The sequence below is a fragment of the Agelaius tricolor genome, unplaced genomic scaffold (genome assembly GCF_023055355.1).
Source record: "Agelaius tricolor isolate 1412-34295 unplaced genomic scaffold, bAgeTri1.0.p SCAF_1, whole genome shotgun sequence".
NCBI lineage: Eukaryota > Metazoa > Chordata > Aves > Passeriformes > Icteridae > Agelaius > Agelaius tricolor.
In genome coordinates, this window is record NW_027269261.1 from 40,573,100 (window position 1) to 40,592,100 (window position 19,001).

The 19,001-nt window shown below is 45.7% G+C and overlaps 1 protein-coding gene across 2 annotated transcripts in view; it reads right to left on the bottom strand.

Moving 5' to 3' along the window:
* FRMD1 (FERM domain containing 1) overlaps nucleotides 1-15,439 on the bottom strand; it is a 40,804-nt gene extending 25,365 nt beyond the window's left edge. For both annotated transcript variants that reach the window (XM_071431120.1, XM_071431114.1), the window contains exons 1-3: nucleotides 15,316-15,439; nucleotides 5,082-5,246; nucleotides 253-343 (exon numbers count right to left, since the gene is read on the bottom strand). In XM_071431120.1, the coding sequence (XP_071287221.1) occupies nucleotides 253-343; nucleotides 5,082-5,177 (187 nt within the window). In that variant the 5' untranslated portion in view covers nucleotides 5,178-5,246; nucleotides 15,316-15,439. The remainder of the gene's footprint in view (nucleotides 1-252; nucleotides 344-5,081; nucleotides 5,247-15,315) is intronic.
* Nucleotides 15,440-19,001: the final 3,562 nt, after the last annotated feature.

The window sequence follows — 19,001 nt, forward strand, 5'->3', positions numbered from 1 at the left end:
CCACAAAGAGGTGGAATCCAAGAACAAAGGTGGAGAACAAAAGCCCCCCCCTTTACTCAATTTGTCTGCCCACATACCAAAGATCAAAAGAGCTCTGGGAAGGCTCTGCATAATCTACATACTTTGTGACCTTATTACAATCAAATTCCCCCTGCAGGCACAGCCACTGTGTATATATGCACACACTGTAAATACACAAGCGGGTCTGTGGATGTTTGCCAAGTCACTTGCTCGTACATTGAGTTTGCTTACTTTTAACAATGCTGAGGCCAAAGAAGTGAGGCTCTTTAATCTTCACTAAATCACAAACTTGCTGAAAGAGCTCCTGTCCAGTGGCTTTGACCTGAAAGACACAACCAATCCAACATTACAGATGGCTCATGCACCTGGATGGAACAACTCTTCTAAAGAGGAGTTCTAAAGAAGAGTTGCAGGCCAGTACATTTTTGGGTACCAAAGTAAAATACCCAAACACAACCACACCAGAGAACATCCTTTTCAGTATTATTGCTATTACCATAGAATAATAATCATTAATAGTAACAGAAATTAAAATACTGTTCCCTTACAATTTTTTTTTTTTTGAGAAAATAAAAAAACCAAACCCAAAAGTTTTCATTCAGGAGAACCAGGAACAAAAGTACCCAAACAAACACAAAGACTCTGAGTAGCTCATAGGTTAGAGATGTGGTTTTTCTGTACCCCACAGAGAGGAGCTCCTTCTGTCTCCTGCTGCATTCTAGTCACACAGCCATTAACATCTCTATCTTTGGCAGCTGCAGCCAAAAGCCTGTAAGACCTTGCCTGTTTCCCTGCACACTGAGACCTTCCGATATCCCTGCCTCCTGTAATGCACAGACTGCCCCAGAAGGAGCATGGTTCTGGTTAACTGCATGTGCAGACCTGGATGTGTACTGTGATAGGAAGATTCCCCCACTAAACATCTCCCTGTCCATAGCCTCATTTCCCCCTGTCCCACTGCACCATCTCAGGAGTACTGACAGACAAACACAGAAACCCCCCAGCCCACAGAGGCACAGGGGAAGGAGTCCAGAGAAAGAGCAGATGAGGAGAACAGAACAGCACTGACACAGACAACCTCAGCTCAGGCTATGGTGCAGCCAGCTGCAAAATGGGCCAAGACCTTGGAATTTCATTACCCCACTGCTGGACCGTGCAGATTAGCAGTGCCAGGAGCAGCTGCCTGCAGGGGTACAGTGCAGAGCTACCTACTGAGCAACAGAGAGGACAGGGCAGAAGTCAACTGTTTAACTCTGCTACAAACCAATCACCATCCTAATTTTTAAAGCTCTTTTAGTGCAGGCATGTCACACACCCCAGAAACTGGCTTGCACTCACCTCCCTGCCCCAGGCTGTACCATGTCACTAGACATGGACAATGGGAAACAGGAGGTCATTTAAGTACTCATTTTCTTCTACCTTGACAAGGCATCAGTAGCCAGACACTCACTACTGCTTTATCAGGAGCTTTGAAGCCCTGCACTATGCCAATGCAAACACGTGTAAGCTTGAGCAGGGAGGAGGTAGTGCAAAGTTCTGATAAGACCCAAAACCACATCTGGGTCTTATAATTATTAGTCTCCATGTGAGACTGCACCCTTTCAGTCTCACAGCTAGATGCAATGTTTGGTCAGACACCCAGAACACACACTTGGAAGGGAAAGTTGGGCACAGAGCAATCTCCTTTGCCAAAGAAGCAAGCTCTGAGCACGTTCTCCTACCTGGGAAGGATTTGCTAAGAAAGATGTGACCTTCCTCTAGCCAGAATTGTTATGGGCATACAAGAGTCACTGGCAGCACAGGACTCTCTGTAAATGCTACACAATGAGATGAATTTTCTAAGTGGCAAGCTTTCACACCTAAGGGAAGAAAAACCTGCTTTAAGATACTTAATTCTAGGGAACTGAGTACTTCAAGTGGCAGTTTTGTGGCACATAGCGCTAAACAGTGATTTAGGCAGAGTTCTTGCACAACTGGTATGTTACTAGCACCTTGTCCATTCTCCTCTTGGCACTTCCCTTATGTATCAAGTTCTACTCCCAGCCTTAAAGGCTATGCAATACCAATTATATTTGCAACTGCTGTTCCCTCCTACTCTCCCCTCTACTCAAAGCAACCAATACTTTCCTTTGCATTTTTTATCTTTGGACTTTCCTCCCTATGCATATGGTTCCTGTGCCAAGATTGATCTCAGAAATGTTATGACTCATTCCTTCCATTGATACTCAGCTTTGCCCCATGTCGGGCTCAGGGCTTCTTTACATGTGAAATTTAGTCCAAAGTGAAATCAAATGCAAGTTTACAGACGGTAACTGCTACTCCAAGGTCATTCTGTGTACAGATATTCATGTGCATTAGTTCTATTCTTCTTGATATGTATGTTTTGAAACATTGGCTCTCCTGTCCACAGAACAACTGAAAGATTTCAGACCTATGCTTGCCATTCACCAACCCACAGGACCTCACCAGACTTCCTCCACTCCAAAAGTTTCTCCCGCTTTGCCTTGCCCTCCTCAGAGCAGCTGATGAGCTGCAGCACCCCCTAGTTCCCCTCACAGCTCTGCTTCTCCTCACATCCACAGCTGGTCTCAAGAAGGCAGTTTTACTGCTCACCATCCCCCTAAATTCACTGTACATTCAGAAAGGCAGACATCAAAGCTAATTAAGAGATACTTGAATGTGGGGGAAGAGAATGTAAAATGGCTCCTGCTCTTCCCTCTTCAACAGCACTATCTCTGAATGGTGTAAGACAAATACATTTTAAAGAGTTAGCTTCAATCTGTATGTGACCACATAAAACACATACAGGTAAACCCTTATCTGGAAGGGTGGAATTTATATGGGAGGGGAGAGGGAGGACTTACCTGCATAAACACTGTGCTTATCATGGGAAGGATCTATAATTTATTCTGCTGGAAAGATAACTATTCCTACCTACCTCAATGAGCTGCAAGCTTGTTTAGTATTTGCATTCCACACTGAAGAGGTTAAAAGGCTTTGGAAATCTTTAGTAGTGGCATTATTATTCTAATAAATGCACAAAGTATCATCTGTGGTTGTGCTAATTACATTTGGGTTCTACCAACATCACTAGAAAATTGCCTTGATGTTTCTTTAAAAAAAGAAAGATCTCTCCAGCTGTGAAATCTTAATTTTTGTTGCTGTTTTGAATGAGTGTTGTGGTAAAGTCCGAAGCCAAATGAAAAGCTGTTTCTGGTGACTTGCCCAGCTGTAACAGGTCATGTTTCACTCTCTATGCAATTAGGACACAACCATGTGTTGAGGTCTCATGTTTTGGCCCAGGCAGCTATTCCCTTTCACACACAGGCATCTCCAAGTACATACTTTCCCGATTTCCCAGACACGAAAGAAAGGGGTATCAGAAATGACAAGGGCAAATGTCTTTAAAAGGAATACAGAGGGGCGCTGTGGGGGATTCCTCTGCAGGACAACATAGTGATGCACAAGGCACCCCAGCTTTTTGGAGTGGCAGCAGGCTGGGACAGGACAGGGGAACAGGAAGGGACACAGCACTTTTCCTCTGTTCCTGTCAGCACTCAATGCACAAGACTATTTCTTATGCATATTAAATATTTTAGAGGTATTAAAAAAGACATGCAGATGCAGCATTTAGGAATCTGGTTTAGTGCTGGACTTAGCAGCATCATGTTTATGGCTGGACTCGATCTTAAGAGTCTTTCTCACCCCAAATTTATTTTACAATAAGCTGCAGGTTTTTCTGATTTACCGGAGCATGACCCAGCGGTGAAGGAACAGCTGTGTGCTCCATTTAGACACAGGCAGAGCAAGTAGCAGTGACAGTGTCAGCCCTGGCTTGTGCAATGCCCTCCTGCACCTTCTCCATGGCCAGCAGCTCTGCTATCTCCCATCTTTAGCCTCCCTGATAAGAGCTATAAGAAGGTGAGATTTAGGGTCAGCTGCAACAGACCATTACCGAGGCCCATACACCTGCTGCCAAGAACTTAATTAAATCATTGTTTTCTGCCTTGCACAAAAGCCAGCAGATTGCAGAAGCCTTCTGGGGCAGTGGATGGGCTGGGTTTGAACCAGTAACCTAGAAGCAGAGTGTCCCAGATTTTTCTGTTAAAGCTTTATTCCATCCAACCCTTGAGGCTGTTTCAGTTAAGGACGCTACACTTACACACAGCAGGTAGGAAAATTCCGACACGGATTTTGAAGATTAGCACGCATAGTTTCAAAAGCCACAGTTTCAATCAAGTACTTAAAATAACAGTTCACCTCAACTGTCTTCTCCCCCTCCTCATCCCAAAGCAGGGGAAAAAAACCTACCCAAAACAAAGCCAAATCTCCCCAGCCCACACGAGTGCACGCACACGCTCACAAGAGAGCACTTATCTTTGAAACTCGCTGGTCCTCTGAATGCCAAGTGCCTCTTGTCAGCTCAGTTTCTCACAAGTTCAAGGAGCAGCCGGCATTGCACAAAGAGGCACCGTGCTGTGCAGACACCGTGCCACCCTGGGCTGCCAGCTGAGCTGGCCCTGCTGTCACTCATGCACACTTTGAGACATTTGAGGCAGCAATCAAAGAAATGAAGTGACTTGCCTCGATTTTTTGTGTGTACGAGTGCTCAAGAGGAGGGAAAAAAACCCACCCTCAATGGCTGTTTGCCTTAGACTCTTTGAAGGGATCTGCAGGCTGTCAAAACCAGGGATAGTTGGACTCTTTACAAGAGCAAACAGTCATATGTTGGGTACACTTGCTAAGTAATCAAGGTATTTCAAGTTAAATTTTTAAAAAATTGTTGGATTATTACAAGCAGCAAAACCATTCAGAGATAATAAAATGTAAATAACAACAGAAAAAGAACAGAGGAGACCCCCCCCCCTACAAACACAGGCCTGACTTCTAACAAACTCTGTGAATGAGTTGAAGCTGCCCAATTAGAAAATGGAGCACCAATTACCCTAAGCTAGCTAATAGCCTTTTGGTCAGCAGACCAGCACCAGGCTTTTGGGAGAACAATGGGAGCTAACAAATCTGAACCGTGGCCGCGATGCAGCGACCTCCCAGCCACTCACCCCGACGGCCAGGCTGAGCTGCTCGCGGGTGGGCAGGAAGACGCAGACGCTCCGGATCTCTGGCTGCATCCTGCCTGCCAGCAGTGTCCTGCTCATGGTGGGCAGCTCCACGGCGGCTGGGGTCTCCTCTCCAGACAGGTGTCAGGCTCCCTTCATCCCATGTACCTGTTGAAAAGGTGAGAGCATCAGTGCTGTGCTTCTGTTGGCACTGGGAGCAGCTCACAGCACGCGTGTGATGAGATGTTTAAAAACAAAACCACTCCCAACGGTCATCCATTTTCCAGGGCCAGTCAGTGTTTCCACAGCACAAACCAGGCAGTGTCAACCTTTTAAACAGCTCGAAAGTCCCACGAGAGTGCCATAAAACAATGAGGTCTCCCTGGAATAACAAACCAGACTCAAGGTTTCCAGACTCGTGTAAGCGATAAGGCAGGTGGCACCCTGGGCTGTTGCCTGAAAACACCCGTGACATGGGGGAGTGCCCATCCTTCAGCCAGGCACCTCACTCACTCCCAAAGCAGAGAGTTCAATGGGCTGTCAACAGGCACATGTCAGTGCAGAGGAGTTCATTTGTGCTGTCCTCCCCCTCACTCCATCCCTACTCCCTGGGAAACCACTGCCTGAAATCCTCTATACTTCAGCCCAAAGGAGGAGGTGGAACACAAACTCAGCCACTGTATAACACCTTTTGTGAGGTAAGCACTGCCCTCCTCTCAAGCACGGAGCACAGGCTGCACAAGCACCTTACAGCTGAAGTTCAGATATGAACAGAAATAAGAGATGGAAGTTTTCTTTGCAGCCAAATGCAGAGAAGCCAACATCATCTTGACTTTACAGCTAGGTTAGACAGTTTCCTCAGCAACTTGTACCATTTTATGTATAGCCCTCTCCTCCCTAATGCTCTCAGCATTCCTCTCAGGAAGCATCCTGTGGCACCTGATGAATCCATCAGGAAGGGGAGAGGCTCCTCAAGGGTGGGTTAGGTATCAATGCCAGCAGAGACCTAAACCAGCAAGATACCAGCCATGGGGTCATGCCTGTACAGGTTTTGATGTAAGTCAACCCCCAACTGCCCTGAACAAAGGGGTTGACTCCCTTCCACCAGCAACACCTGAGCACTCACCTGCAGTACAGTAACAGGTGCTGCTGGCTGATGCCTGTCCCCAAAGTCCCCACACAGCCGGGGACAGGTGCAGACTCCAGCAAGGGCAGCCCAATACACGGGTTCTGGCAGTGCCACCCTCTCCCACCACCCAGAGCCCAGCCCACCTTCAGGGGGACAGGCTGTGAAGGGAGCCATGGGCATTTCCTTCACCCTCCACAACACATAAAAGACGAGGGATCACAAGCAGCAGGGAAGCAGGCCATGTTATGCCTGCTTATACCTGCCTGTATACACATACACATATATGCATGTACTTGCGTGCCTGTGCACTAGAAATAGTTTTAAAAGCATTGTTTTGTGTTTAAAATCATGTTTGTCCTGATTCAGGAGAAAATTATGGCAGAATCAAATTCTTGTGTGGGAGACGGGAAAAGCAAACAATAATGTAGAGTACAGCAAATAGAACTTGGATTTATCCCTCTCCTTTCAACTCTGTGCTCAAGCATCAATTTTTTTTTTAATTATTTTTTAAAGCAAATACAAGATAGAGAGAAGATAGATCCAGGAGTGTCCTCTTGCAAATTCAGAAGCTGTTCCATGCATCACCTTCCCAGAGCCAGCATATACAATGCTTCTTAAACAAAGCAATTTTCGATTCAAGCTGTGTAAAGCATTCCTTATATGACAGAAGTGCACAAAAAATGCTGACAAGGGAGTTATTAAAGTATTTTTTCAGAACAAGTATTTAGTTTAACAAGACCTAAGAGTTTTTAAAGATTGCTCTAAACTAAAGCAAGTGAGAAAAAGTCATTTGACTTTATGGGACACATGAAAGCTGCTATTAACTGAAATATTAAGAGGAAAATTCTGATTTATCTTCTCTCATTGAAATAATTATACTCACATGCTCTCTTAGGGTCCGGATTACACACTATTAACAGCTGTATATAAATTACAGATGTCTACAGAATGACTTGAGGGCAACAGGTCACCACTATTATTGCCAGCTGATGTAATTCATGCCATAAACTTTATCAACAGCATAAAGACCTCAAGCATGAACTTATCTTAATTGTCAAACGGCTGCACTGGCCAGTACACGTTCCCTCTCACAAGGGATATCACAGCCAGTGAAGACACTCATGGGGCTCAAAACAGAACTGAAAGTAGGACAAAAAAGTTACCATAAAACACAAACACAGGCACACAGATTCCTTTGGACAGCTGAAGAAACTGACTCCCACTTCCCTGTACCCTCTACAATAAAAAGTTTCTGGAGAGTTTTTCCCCACACCTGCTTTTTCCATTTGAATTTTTAAGAGAACAGCTGTGGACCCTTGGAACAGGGAATGAGAAAGGCAGAAGAGAAAGTGTTTTTCTTATTATGATTCAAAACAAATGAGCTTGTGGACCCTCCTACAACAGGTAAGGGGTTAAAGAAAAAACGTTCTTAATCTGAAGGGGGAGGTCAAACACAAGCCCAGCTCAACCTTCTCTTCTTTAGAGGTATGTTAGGATGTGATAAAACATAATGAATCATTAACTTGCTAGCAATGCATGTTTACACCTTTACTTTTTTTTTTTTAAAAAATTGTGAGTCAGGAGTAACTGCCCAATGAAAACAAGTGACCAGAAGGAATGCTCTTACTTAAACATACACAATTTCAGACTACCCATATGCCATTCCTTTGTTTACCACAAATTCCAACCTCTTAACCTCAATTAAACCATAAAAGCTCCAGCAAATGCACTGCAGAAGAATTAATAAAAGCTGAAGTCAATCATCAGCCTCTGGGACACCCTACACGTTGTTTGTTTTTGTTGTGTTGCTTTTTTTTTAACTAACATTTATGTTTTAGCTCCTGAAGAAGTGCATTTTGAGATGCAATTGCTTGGTCAAAGGCCCAGCAAGTCTATCAATTAAAACAGTCAAAGCCACTATTTATTTGTATTCTTCTGGTACCAGACAGGAGGCTTATTAGTGCCCAGAGTGGTGGCACAGCTTATTTAGCAGTGTTTATTTTACCTAAACACACATGCAGAGGATCTTTGGAAAACATGCCTGTCATTAACTTCAAGCCTTCTCTCACTAAGCAGCTCAAACATGGTCATAAAAACTCAATTAAATCTTCCCCTCCTCTCTCCACAGACCCTCAGGTTGCCTCCTAGCACAGGGCCAGAACGTCAGCACTTGCTGGATCAAAGCAGGAGTTGGATGAGGTTTGCCTCATGAGCAAGGCAGAAAAGAGCAGCAGAGCCCCCCATGGGAGGAAGAGGAGTTGAAAGAGAAGGAAGGAGCCATTTGCTTCAGGGATCAGCAGGATGGCTCACTGAAACACCTCACACCTCACCCCCCATAGACCCAATGGCACAGGGATGTCCTGCCACCACTGAATTTGGGGCCATGCCACTGCCAGCCTGTCTGGGAGAAGGTCTCATCCAGACACCATGTGGGTACTTGCAATGAACCATTTGTTTTACACACTAGTTCATAACACCACAGCAAATTGGGTCCTAAGTCTCATTTCAACCTCTAGGTACAGCTACAACCACATCTCAAGGGGGATAAAGGGAACAGATGAATGAGCCATAACTTATCAACTCAGAGCAGCAAAGCAGAACAAAGTTCTTATCTATCAAGAAAAAAAAGCACAGGTAATTCTGTACTTCTCTCAAACACCTGGAAACATGCTTTTTAAGGTTTATTACAGTAAAACATCTGCTTTTGCTAGAGCTGATAGAGAATGAGCACCAAGCATCTTCCTGATGAAACCTTACCACAGTGGCCCTACAGCCTCCCATCAAAAATTGTCCAGAAACATTAAGACTCTTCTTAATATTTTCCAGACACCATCCAGAGATCTCTTAGGCTTCTAAGAACACTAGACTCTTAGGCTGCAGTTTCACAAACAGCTTAAGCAGCTTTAATCAAGGCAGTCCTGCAGCAAGACAGACAGACAACTGCCTGGAAACAAATCTGCCTTTGGCAGCAACCCACACTTGGGCTGCCTCATACTCATGATGAAACACAGTCATAGAACTGAAAACCCCCCTCACCTTCCTATTTTGCCCCCTCAGATGCCCACTTTAAGGCACGAGTACTATCTGCAAAAGAGAGTAACAAAGAGCCTGAGCAAGTAAAAGATGTCATGATGGCATGTATAAGCCTTTCTCAGCAATTTTAAAAAACTCCACCCACCTCCTTTGACTAACCCCTGCAATGATGAAAATTTCTCTGAGAAGATGCATCAGCCAGGAAGGAGCGGAAACAAAGTTGCTTGTCAGGGCAGAAAACAAGATTGAAGCTAAATAGCTTTATGTCATGGCTGTAAAATGATGTGAAAAGTGCCACCTGTGACCAGCAGTTAGGACAACTAGGTCACATCCTGCAGCAAACTCCCAGGAGCACACTGACTTTTCAAATGTGTCTACCTCAGCATCATTCCAGGACTAACACATCCAAGGGCAAAGATGCCACAGGGAGGTAAGGTACCAAATTTGGTATCCACACACTGCTTTATGGGTAAAATACACACCTGTCTTCAAACACTGCACACTACTTTGTAGGAAACCCCTATTCAAAGCCATTGAACAAGGAACACCAAGACACGTGCCAGTCACTTGGGTGCTCTGAAGAACTGGATTCCAGAACTGGTGCAGTTTGGCTGATAGATGCAACACTGACAGCAGAGACAGCTGGCTTCAGCCCAAGGAAGTGGGAGATCAACTTCAGCAGGATTTCTGCACCTGGTCAGGTGTGACCACAGTCCTCTCACAGGACAGGGATATGGGCCTGGCCCCCACCTTTCCTTTAGGATTCTTCAAGAGGTGCACTGCAAGATGCCCTCAAAAACTCCAGGGCTGTGAACCCAAGCAGATGTGATGGAGAAATCGCCGAGCACTGGTTTTAGCTACCAGCCAACATCCTTTTTTCCTTTCTTCCTGTACAAGCAGCACTCCTTGTGACACTGAGCTGTAACAATAGCAAGGAAAATGCTTTCTCACTAGTCTTCATTGCAGGATTAGATGCAGCTCTTAGGCATGACTGCTCAGGCTCCCCACCTTTGTGCTATACAGTCTTCCTGTCCCACATCAAGCAGTACAAGTGAATCCTAGAACAGAAAACGTGCTCTAGTGCTTATAACTCTTCTGTCCTGCAGCCCCACACAATGTGTTTAGGAAGAAGGGATCTCCCAAAATTCTGTGGGCACCCCTTCCTATCCTGGGACCATGCTGCTATGACACTGTAGGCTGCCCTAGTCCTTAAACTCAAAGATAGGGACAAACTCTCCTAACCCAGGGATGCTGGCATTCTCTTGCAGCCAAATAAAAGTGACTCATGGTTTTGAGTGCACTAACTAGTCCTGAAGGAGAGGAAAAAATGCTAACAAAGGACAGAGCACCAAAGGAGCTGCTCCTGCAGCGCATGGAAGTGCGAGGGCAGGGCAGCAATGGCAGGACCATGCAGGGTAGCTGCCACGCTTCCATCCACCTCTCCCATGGGAAGAAGAAAGCTCCTCAGCAGTTTGCTCCCTTTGAGGACAGCACAACATTAATCACTTTATGAGCTTAATATTTAGCTGAAACAAAACTGAGTTCAGGAGCTCTTTGAAAAACATAGACAATGAATATTAAAGGCTTCAGGCAAAAAGGGACGAATTAGGATCTCACAGGGATTATGTTTTTCCATCACTTTTAAGTGATGGAAAGTGGCTTTGAATTTTTGTACACAAAAACAGGCAGCCTTTTAAAATACATTATTTTATCAGTACTACATACAAAACTTTGTAAAGTACGCATTTTAAAGAATGCCCGAACAGTAAAGTCTGCATCTAGATCACGCAATTCCTTTCCAGCACACTTTTTTACCTGGGAAGACAAAAAATCTTCTTGTGGGAAGATAAATGGATCAACTGATCCTTCCTTTTCACTGATTGATAAAAGTAGTATGTACTACTACTTTTGTAGTACATACAGTACTTTTTTTGTACTGTAGTACTACTGTATGTTTTGTACTATAGTACCACAGTACTTTTTTTGTACCCTATAGCATCTGAGTATCGACACACAGTTTCTATTGCAATGAATTTAATTACTGCTGCATAATCTACTAATGGACTTGTTTATTGAATACCAACCACTTATAAGTCTTTCTCATATTTCATAAATCAAGCACATTAATTAAATTTTAAGAGTAAGTGGCAATTTAAGGTATCAATTGGCCTAGACAACTGCAGAAGCATGAGAAAGAACCAGCAAAATATGGCATTGGGCATCAGCCAGCCTCAGTATCCATTACAGCTCACATAGAGCAGCTGCAAAGGAAGCCTGGTCAGAAATGCCAAGCTCCATTTTCTCAGCTGGATCCCCAACACACATCACATGAGACCTTACAAAAGTTAAGAGAAGTGAATTGCTGGAATAGCCATTCAGTAACAGCAACCTTGTCACCCCTCAAACACACCGACATGTCCCTTTTGAGATGGACCCTTAGGGAAATCTCATTTATGGGCATACAAGTGCACAGCCAGGAGTGCAGTAAGGACAATGCTGGTCTAGGATCTGTGTAAGAACAACAGAGATACTTCAATTTAGCACTCCAGTGCTTGGCAATTCTGCCTTGTAAATTGCAGCTCTTTAGTAAAGACCATTCATCTTTTCTACGTATGAGAAACAGGAGAGGCGAAGTACAGGCAGCAAGTTCTTTACAATAAGGGAAAGCCAGGCTTCCTTCACAGGCACAGCAACTGTCAGGAAACTGAGGAGGAGCAGGAGAGCAGCAGCAAGACCTGGATTCTCTACTGGCAACTCAGAAGAAAAGCACCTTCCTATACTGTGCAAATTGCAAATGCATGACACATCCTGACCCAAAAGCCTATCAGCTAATTCTCCAACTGGAAACATATTCCATTTTTAGTCTACCAAGGCTATAAACAGGATTTCTCCCAAGGGGATCCATTATACTCTTGCCTCAAGCACAACAGATGAGAGATACTCTTCTACAAGCCTGTCTTTGCACAAGTTATTTTACAGGGATAATATTTTTTCACTTGAGCTGCACTAGACTGATTTGGAAAATATCCCTAAGACTCCAGAAGTCTGTTGCAGAACTGTCCAAAAATTTCTTCATTGCTATTCTCACCAAGATCTTGTAACAGTTATAGAAGCAGCAGACTACAAAGTCTTTATTAAATAAATAAATAAATAAATAAAAAGCAAAGTGTAATTATAATTTCACAAGCAATACCTTGAGCTGCAGGACAAATAAGGAGAGACATGGGGTTGGTTTTTTTTTAAACGATGTAACAAATTCTTCTGAGTAGGAATAGCTTCCCTACCAGTAATAACGATGTAAAAAAATAAATTGGCTTGCTTCCCCTGAGGAAGGGGAAAGTCCACTGCTGATCTCATTGCATTTGAATCACTATCTAAATATCCAGACCAACCAGGCAGTTTCTGCATCAGTTTGCTTCTAACTTTTTCCGCCTTAAGTGTACAGCTAGTCTTGAAAATATTCAGAACAGAAAGAAATACTGATTTATGTGAAGTGGACAAAAAGAATAGATAAAAGTCCACCTGGAACACAGCTTGCCTCTGTTACTAGTGTGAAAATGCCAATCTGCCAATACCTTGATAAAATTAACACAAACAGCAGGGTCTTTATGATTAGATGCAGTTTCAGAGACTGCACACAGCACTGTCAGACATCAGCTCTAGCAAAGCAATGGGGAAGACACAGACAAAAAAAGAAACAGAACAAAAAGACCCCCAGCCTTACAGAGTGCTGCATTTTTGAGGCCATGCTGAATTGTGCAAAAAGAGGAAATAGAGGGAAAAAAAAAAAGGCAAACATAACAAATGGTTAAACAAGAAGCAAATTATCTTCTGTGATTCTCCAGGGAGCAGCTCCTCCTTGCCAGAGGATCTTGTTTGGGCCAAGCCCACCGTTTGTCTGTGCAGAGTTACTAACCACACTAGGAATTAAGGTACCACTGCTTAACACCACCAAGACAATCAAGCAGCAGCACAGTAACAGGGGACTTTCTGCAAGAAGTGTAACCCTGGAGCACAGTAAGCATGCAAGTCATTTACATTGTCTCACTTTGGAGGAACAGTAGGGTAACGACTTTACTACAAAAGCCAACTGATAGAGAGCTAATCATTGGATCCATATGTTTTTTACCTGCAGTGTTGGGAAGAGAAAAGTGCTGTAGCTTTAAAGTACTATCAGCTTTGAAAAAAAAAAAAAGTAAATGATACGGCCCTCACCTGGGTCTAAAACCTTCTATCAGAAAAAGACTTGATGAGAAAAGCATATCTAAATTCAAACGGTTTTGATGTTACTGGTATTTATCCCATTTTATCAAGTTCATATAAAAAATTCAGTCAACAACAACAAAAATTCAAGGGGGAAAAAAAAATGTCCAAAAAGCACAGACATATTTTTTGGTAGAGCACAGCAAAGAATCACTACAACTCATGCTCTTCAACAGCATTGTGTAGACTTATTTTCGTCTTACTCTTTTTTGTTTCCTCCCCTCTTTTCTTCCTCAAGGTGATCTCTACAAGAAACACAACCCCCACTCACCTCTTAGATTCCATTTTTTTCTGATTTGACCCTTCTTATCTGAAGCCAAAACACAGGCTACTACACAGACTCCCACCACCACCAGTGCTGAAAGCAGAACACTTAGATTAAGAGTGTTTAATTGTACAATTAAATGGGAGGAATAAACAACAGCAAGGCCAAGGCATTCTGTTGTCATTCTAAATTTTCCAGGAACAAAATAAAAATTAAAAACGCTAAACAAATTAATGGGTCACCAATGTTCAAACAGTTGTGGTTTGTTGGTTTGGGTTTTTTAAAACATTTTTGAAGTAAGTATTTATTGTCAGGGCCAGGGCATCACAGTGGTACTCTGAAGAAGGAACAAGGTTCAGACAGTGTGCTAGTTTTCTGGTGTGGTGGAAAAACACAGATGTGCATTTTAAATGCCACAGGGGAATTAACCTGAGAGCCTGTCACTGCCGAACAGCAGAAGAAACATCTCTCCATGCAGACGATGACGACTTCTCAGCCCAAGAAACCCAAAGCCTTTCCCTGTAAATCGTTACCAAAAAACAATTCCAAGAGGTGGAGAAACAACGAGGTATGGAGATTTCTGCCTTGCTGACGCCCAGCCCTTCTCCCGCAAGCACACACCTGCGGGGACACTCTCCTCCCGTCCTGTCCCGTACGTGTGCATCCAAGCTCCTCAGGGTAGCCGGACCACCCAGACCAGCCCCACGAGATGCCTCCAACCCCTCGCCCCGAGGCTGCCCCACGGAAGGAGGCGGCCCAGGTGGGACCCGCGGGGCCGTGTCCCTGTCAGCATCCCTCGGCACCTGCGGGGCAGGTGGCAGCCAGCCGAGCACCAGCTGGGACGCGTCCCACACTCGTGCCACCGTACGGCCCCACGGGAGCTCCCTGGGACACGGCCAGCCGCCTCGGGTGTCTCCCCGAGCGCAGCCGGTGTATGGCTGATCCCGCCCCAGCATCACCCCATCATCCAGCGCCAGCGAGACCCACCGGCGGGGCCCGGTCCACGACACCGAGGGACGGATAAATTACCACGACCCCGGGCTCCTCCAGAGCCCTATTCCCTCCTGCTCCCACCTTGTGCCTGCCCGCTCCCGCTGCCTCCGCCCGAGAACGCGCAGGGACACCCACGGCGGCGGCTCCGACGGGAAAGCCCCCTGATAACGTGACACAGCCGGAGATCGCTCCGGCCGACGCTCGCACCGCCCATCCAGCCACAAAGTTGTAAATAGACTTTCGCAGCCGCTGCGGCGCGGCGGGACCGGCGGCCGCAGCACGGAGCCCTCCCGGCTCGGCGGGCAGCGCTCCGCCGTCCCGGCGCCCTGGCCCCACCATTCCCTGCCCCGGGCGGCGGGCGCAGCCGGAGCCCCGCGGGTCTCTCCGCTCGCAGCGCCGCCCGCAGCCGCACCGGCACCGCTCCCACCGGCACCCGTCCCGCTCGCCTTTGTCCCCCGGCAGCTCACCGGGACCGCGCCGCCTCCCCCGCGCTGCCGCGGGAGCCCTGGGACACCCCCTCGCCGCTGTCCCCACAGCGGAGCCCGCGGACTCACCGCGGGGTGCTCCCGCCGCGGAGCTGCTCCGGCCTCTCGGCGCGGCATCCAGTGCCCAGCCAGGCAGCGGGGCGGGCGGCGGGCGCACGCCGGAGCCCCGGGCAGGACCGGCGGTGGGGCGGGGCCAGGCGGGGCCGCACACGGGGAGGGGAAGCCGCGGGGGCGGGACGGGACGGGCCGGGCGGTGTGTGCCGGGGAAGCGCCCTGCTTGCGGTGATGGGGGGCTGCCGGCGGGGCTGCCAGGCGGCTTTGGTTTGGTGGTTACTCAGTCCGCCGTACGGGCAGCAATGAAGTTTGCGATGGGGAAATTGCACTTAAGACCACGGCAAGTCACTGGAACTCGGTCCGGGTGGCTGTGCTGCAGCCAGGTTAAGTGGGCGATGCTGGCGGGGGGAGATGGCTCAAAGCGTGAAGACGTGCAGTGTAAGAGTCGGGATCGCATCTGGGAACTCCGCGCCTGGAGTTTCAGGCGCTGGGAGCCACAGTGGTCGAGAGGGAGGTGCTGTGCTGCACGCATGGCATAAACCCTCTTGTTTCCCTCCCTCCTCTGTGTTATAATCTGCTTTTTAATGTAGCAATTTTCTGAAAGAAGGCAGACATCATCTCAAGTTCTGTTGAGATGCACTCTCACGAGCAGGTTGTTGCTCGATTTCCCCACGTATCCAGTTCCATGTGAGGCTGCAGCCGGCATGGGAGCTGGGCTGGCAGCAGGCTGTAAGGGAAGCAGGTGGAAAGGCTTTTGCACAGTGTTGCTCAACTCTATAGCCAAAAAAAAAAAAAAAAAAAAAAAAAAAAAAAAAAAAAGAGATTTGCCCAGGAGGAACTTCAAGAGTGAGCCTGACTTGCTGGTCAGGTATGGCCACCTGACAGGGTGATCTGAGCAGGGCACCAGGTCACCTGTACTGACCTCCAGGTTTTAATCTTGCATTTGAGGTTGGACACGAGACTGGCTAAAATCTCAGCCTTGCTGGCACAGATAATAAAGAGGACAGCTTACTTTTGCCTCTTTCCAGCTGGACTGTAACAGTGAGGCTGCTCTGTGAGCAGAGGGAACATCTCATCCCACAACAATCTTCTGAGAGAAAATATTGGTGTCGTACTCATCTGTGCAAATGGACAGGCACCTCATTTCAGGAGTGGTTCCAGGGCTGTGAGTCCTAACTGAATAGAGGCAACTCTCAATGAAAGATGAAATCTTTCACCTTGGCCATTGGGGCTTGTCCTTTTGTTAAGCCAAGGCTGATCTATGTAGCTGCCCTCTCAGCATGCCAGCTGTTTCTAATGCTATTCTGAGGTGCCTAATGCATGTTTTCACGGGCAGCTGACTTGGCATGATATCTTCCTTCTGTCCATAGAAACATGTCACACTGTCCATTTTTATTCTGTACCGTCTTCGGTCTCCTTCACTCCCTTTGCTCATGGTTGTAGCACCTTCCTTAAGCCAGCACTGGAGCACTTCAGATTGCTAACTGGTCAATCTCACTAAATGGACAGAAAATTCCAGCTTTTTGTTGTTTTTTGGTTTTTTTGCTGGAAGAGCAGTCTGCTGTATTGGTGGATTGGTGGATTTGATTGGTGGATTTAATCTCACGGAGTGGTCCAGCCAGTGCTGGAGTCAGCATCTTGTAATATCACCTACTCTTCCTTACTTATTTTCCAGCATGAAAAATGCAAGGGCACAGGATCTAGTGCCCAAGTGTAGGCTCTGTTGTTGAACCTGTTCTTGTTTAACCTGCCCTGTACCATGCATGGAGCCTGCAGCAGAGCCAGCACAGTCACAGTAGGACTTTCTGTCATACTCTGACAGCTAGTGGAGAACTTGAAATGTTAGCAAACAGCTCTGCTGTATTCTTCTGGGTTTTGATAATTTGAAAAATAAAATGTCACAGTAGCTTACAAGCTCATGGCTCCAGTTTCTGTGAAAAGGTGCTTTAGCTATCACAGGAGGCCAGCACTGTGCCTAGGCTGTTGAGACAGGGGTGTGCTCCGTGGCACACCACCTTAACCTGCTCTCCTCATCATTTGCACTAGAATCCTTAAGGCTATTTCCTTCCCACAGAATCTAAGTAGGAGAGTGAGAAAAGTGTGGGTCATGTGCAGGTGGTGTTCTCAATGTGGCCGTGATTGAAATGGAATTTAGTACAGAATGTCAGGTACCATTACCTTAATTGGAAGTATAGCAATTATCGCACAGAGCTGGTCTTCTAGGATTGTGTGGCACCCTAGAGAAAACAAGCTGCATTTTGAGAAACATCAGGACTGCAGGAAAACTGAGATAGTGTCAGCCTGTTTGTTTTTGAAGGAGACATCAAAGTGTCGGAGTCGGAGTCTGAAGATATCTGTGTTCCAAGGAAATACCACTGCAAGTTTTCAAAGCATCAGCTCCAGGTCTCCTTCTTGCAGTGCTGATAAGCAGTTTCATCTAGCTTGTTCTGTAAAGTGGAAGCTGGAGAGAGGGATTTGTGGATTGGTTCTTAAAAGCTGATGTCTTCAGAAAAAAGAATGGCTTTTATAAGCTGATGCCTCATGCAGAGTCATTCTGGAGTCAGACAGACCCCATGCAAAAATAAAAGTTTGCATAAGCAGGTGTCTTTACTCATGGTCTTGTCTGCATTGCATGTAGGCAAAGAGATCTAGTGCAAAAGGGAAAGCTGTGGCTTGCCTTCCCTGTCTCGGGAAAAACTATCCCTTTCCTTTTCTTATGATAATTATCGCGGTGCATGTAGGAGATAATTTTGTTGCCACTATTTATTGTCTAGTTCACAAGCAGCACCTCAGCTTGGAGAGAAATGGGTTGCTTGTAGAGTTTAAAAACAAAAGGAGTTTTCACTAATGATGTCGGGGAGCTGAAGCTGGCTTCAAGCTGTTCAAGTCATGAGAGGATGACTCAGAAGTCAGAAATTTGAGGCATTCCTATGTCTAGCCTTTAATCAACAGGCAAAGCATTGGGAGGTAAGGGGACAAAATCAATGGCAAATCAAAGAAGAATAGGTCAGCTATTCATTAGAGAAAGGACTGATCTCAGGGATATTAGCAGAAAGGAGGGCATGAAATGAATCCTAAAGAAAAGTTTGAACTAACTGTGTCTGCAGCGAGCTGGCAGTCACGGAGTCCTAAAAAAATTACTTGAATGTCTTGCATGAAAGGTTATTTGCAGAACTACATTCTCAGAGTCAGATCTAATCAGCTGCATACAGACACTTTCCAGCCATAATGCAGCTCTTGCAGGAATAATAATTGTGTATTTTTCATAGCATATACAGTCATCATAGGTGTTACACATGAAATTATAACAATCTGCTTTCTGTTAGCATACATGCTGAAGCAAAATCGTATTTGGTGATGTTCTCAGTGCATGTTACAGCTTGATTTTGCTGGCTCTAGCCTTATTTCTAGAAAATAATCAATAGCTTCAGTGGCACTATTCATCATGCTGTGGCTTTCATGATTAACATGTTGCAAAATCAGGTTTAATTCTGAGCTCCAGGGTCAAGATTTTTTTTTTTTTTTACATATGAAATATCAAATTTATCTAAAATAGTATGTAAACAGTAAAAATAAAGTTGCAGCGTGGCTTATCTGCTGGTACAGTATTGGTTACATTATTGATAGCAATTAGTCATTATACCAAACAACGTATACAAAGTATAGGTATAACTGGGGAGGTATAAGACACCAGTTTATAT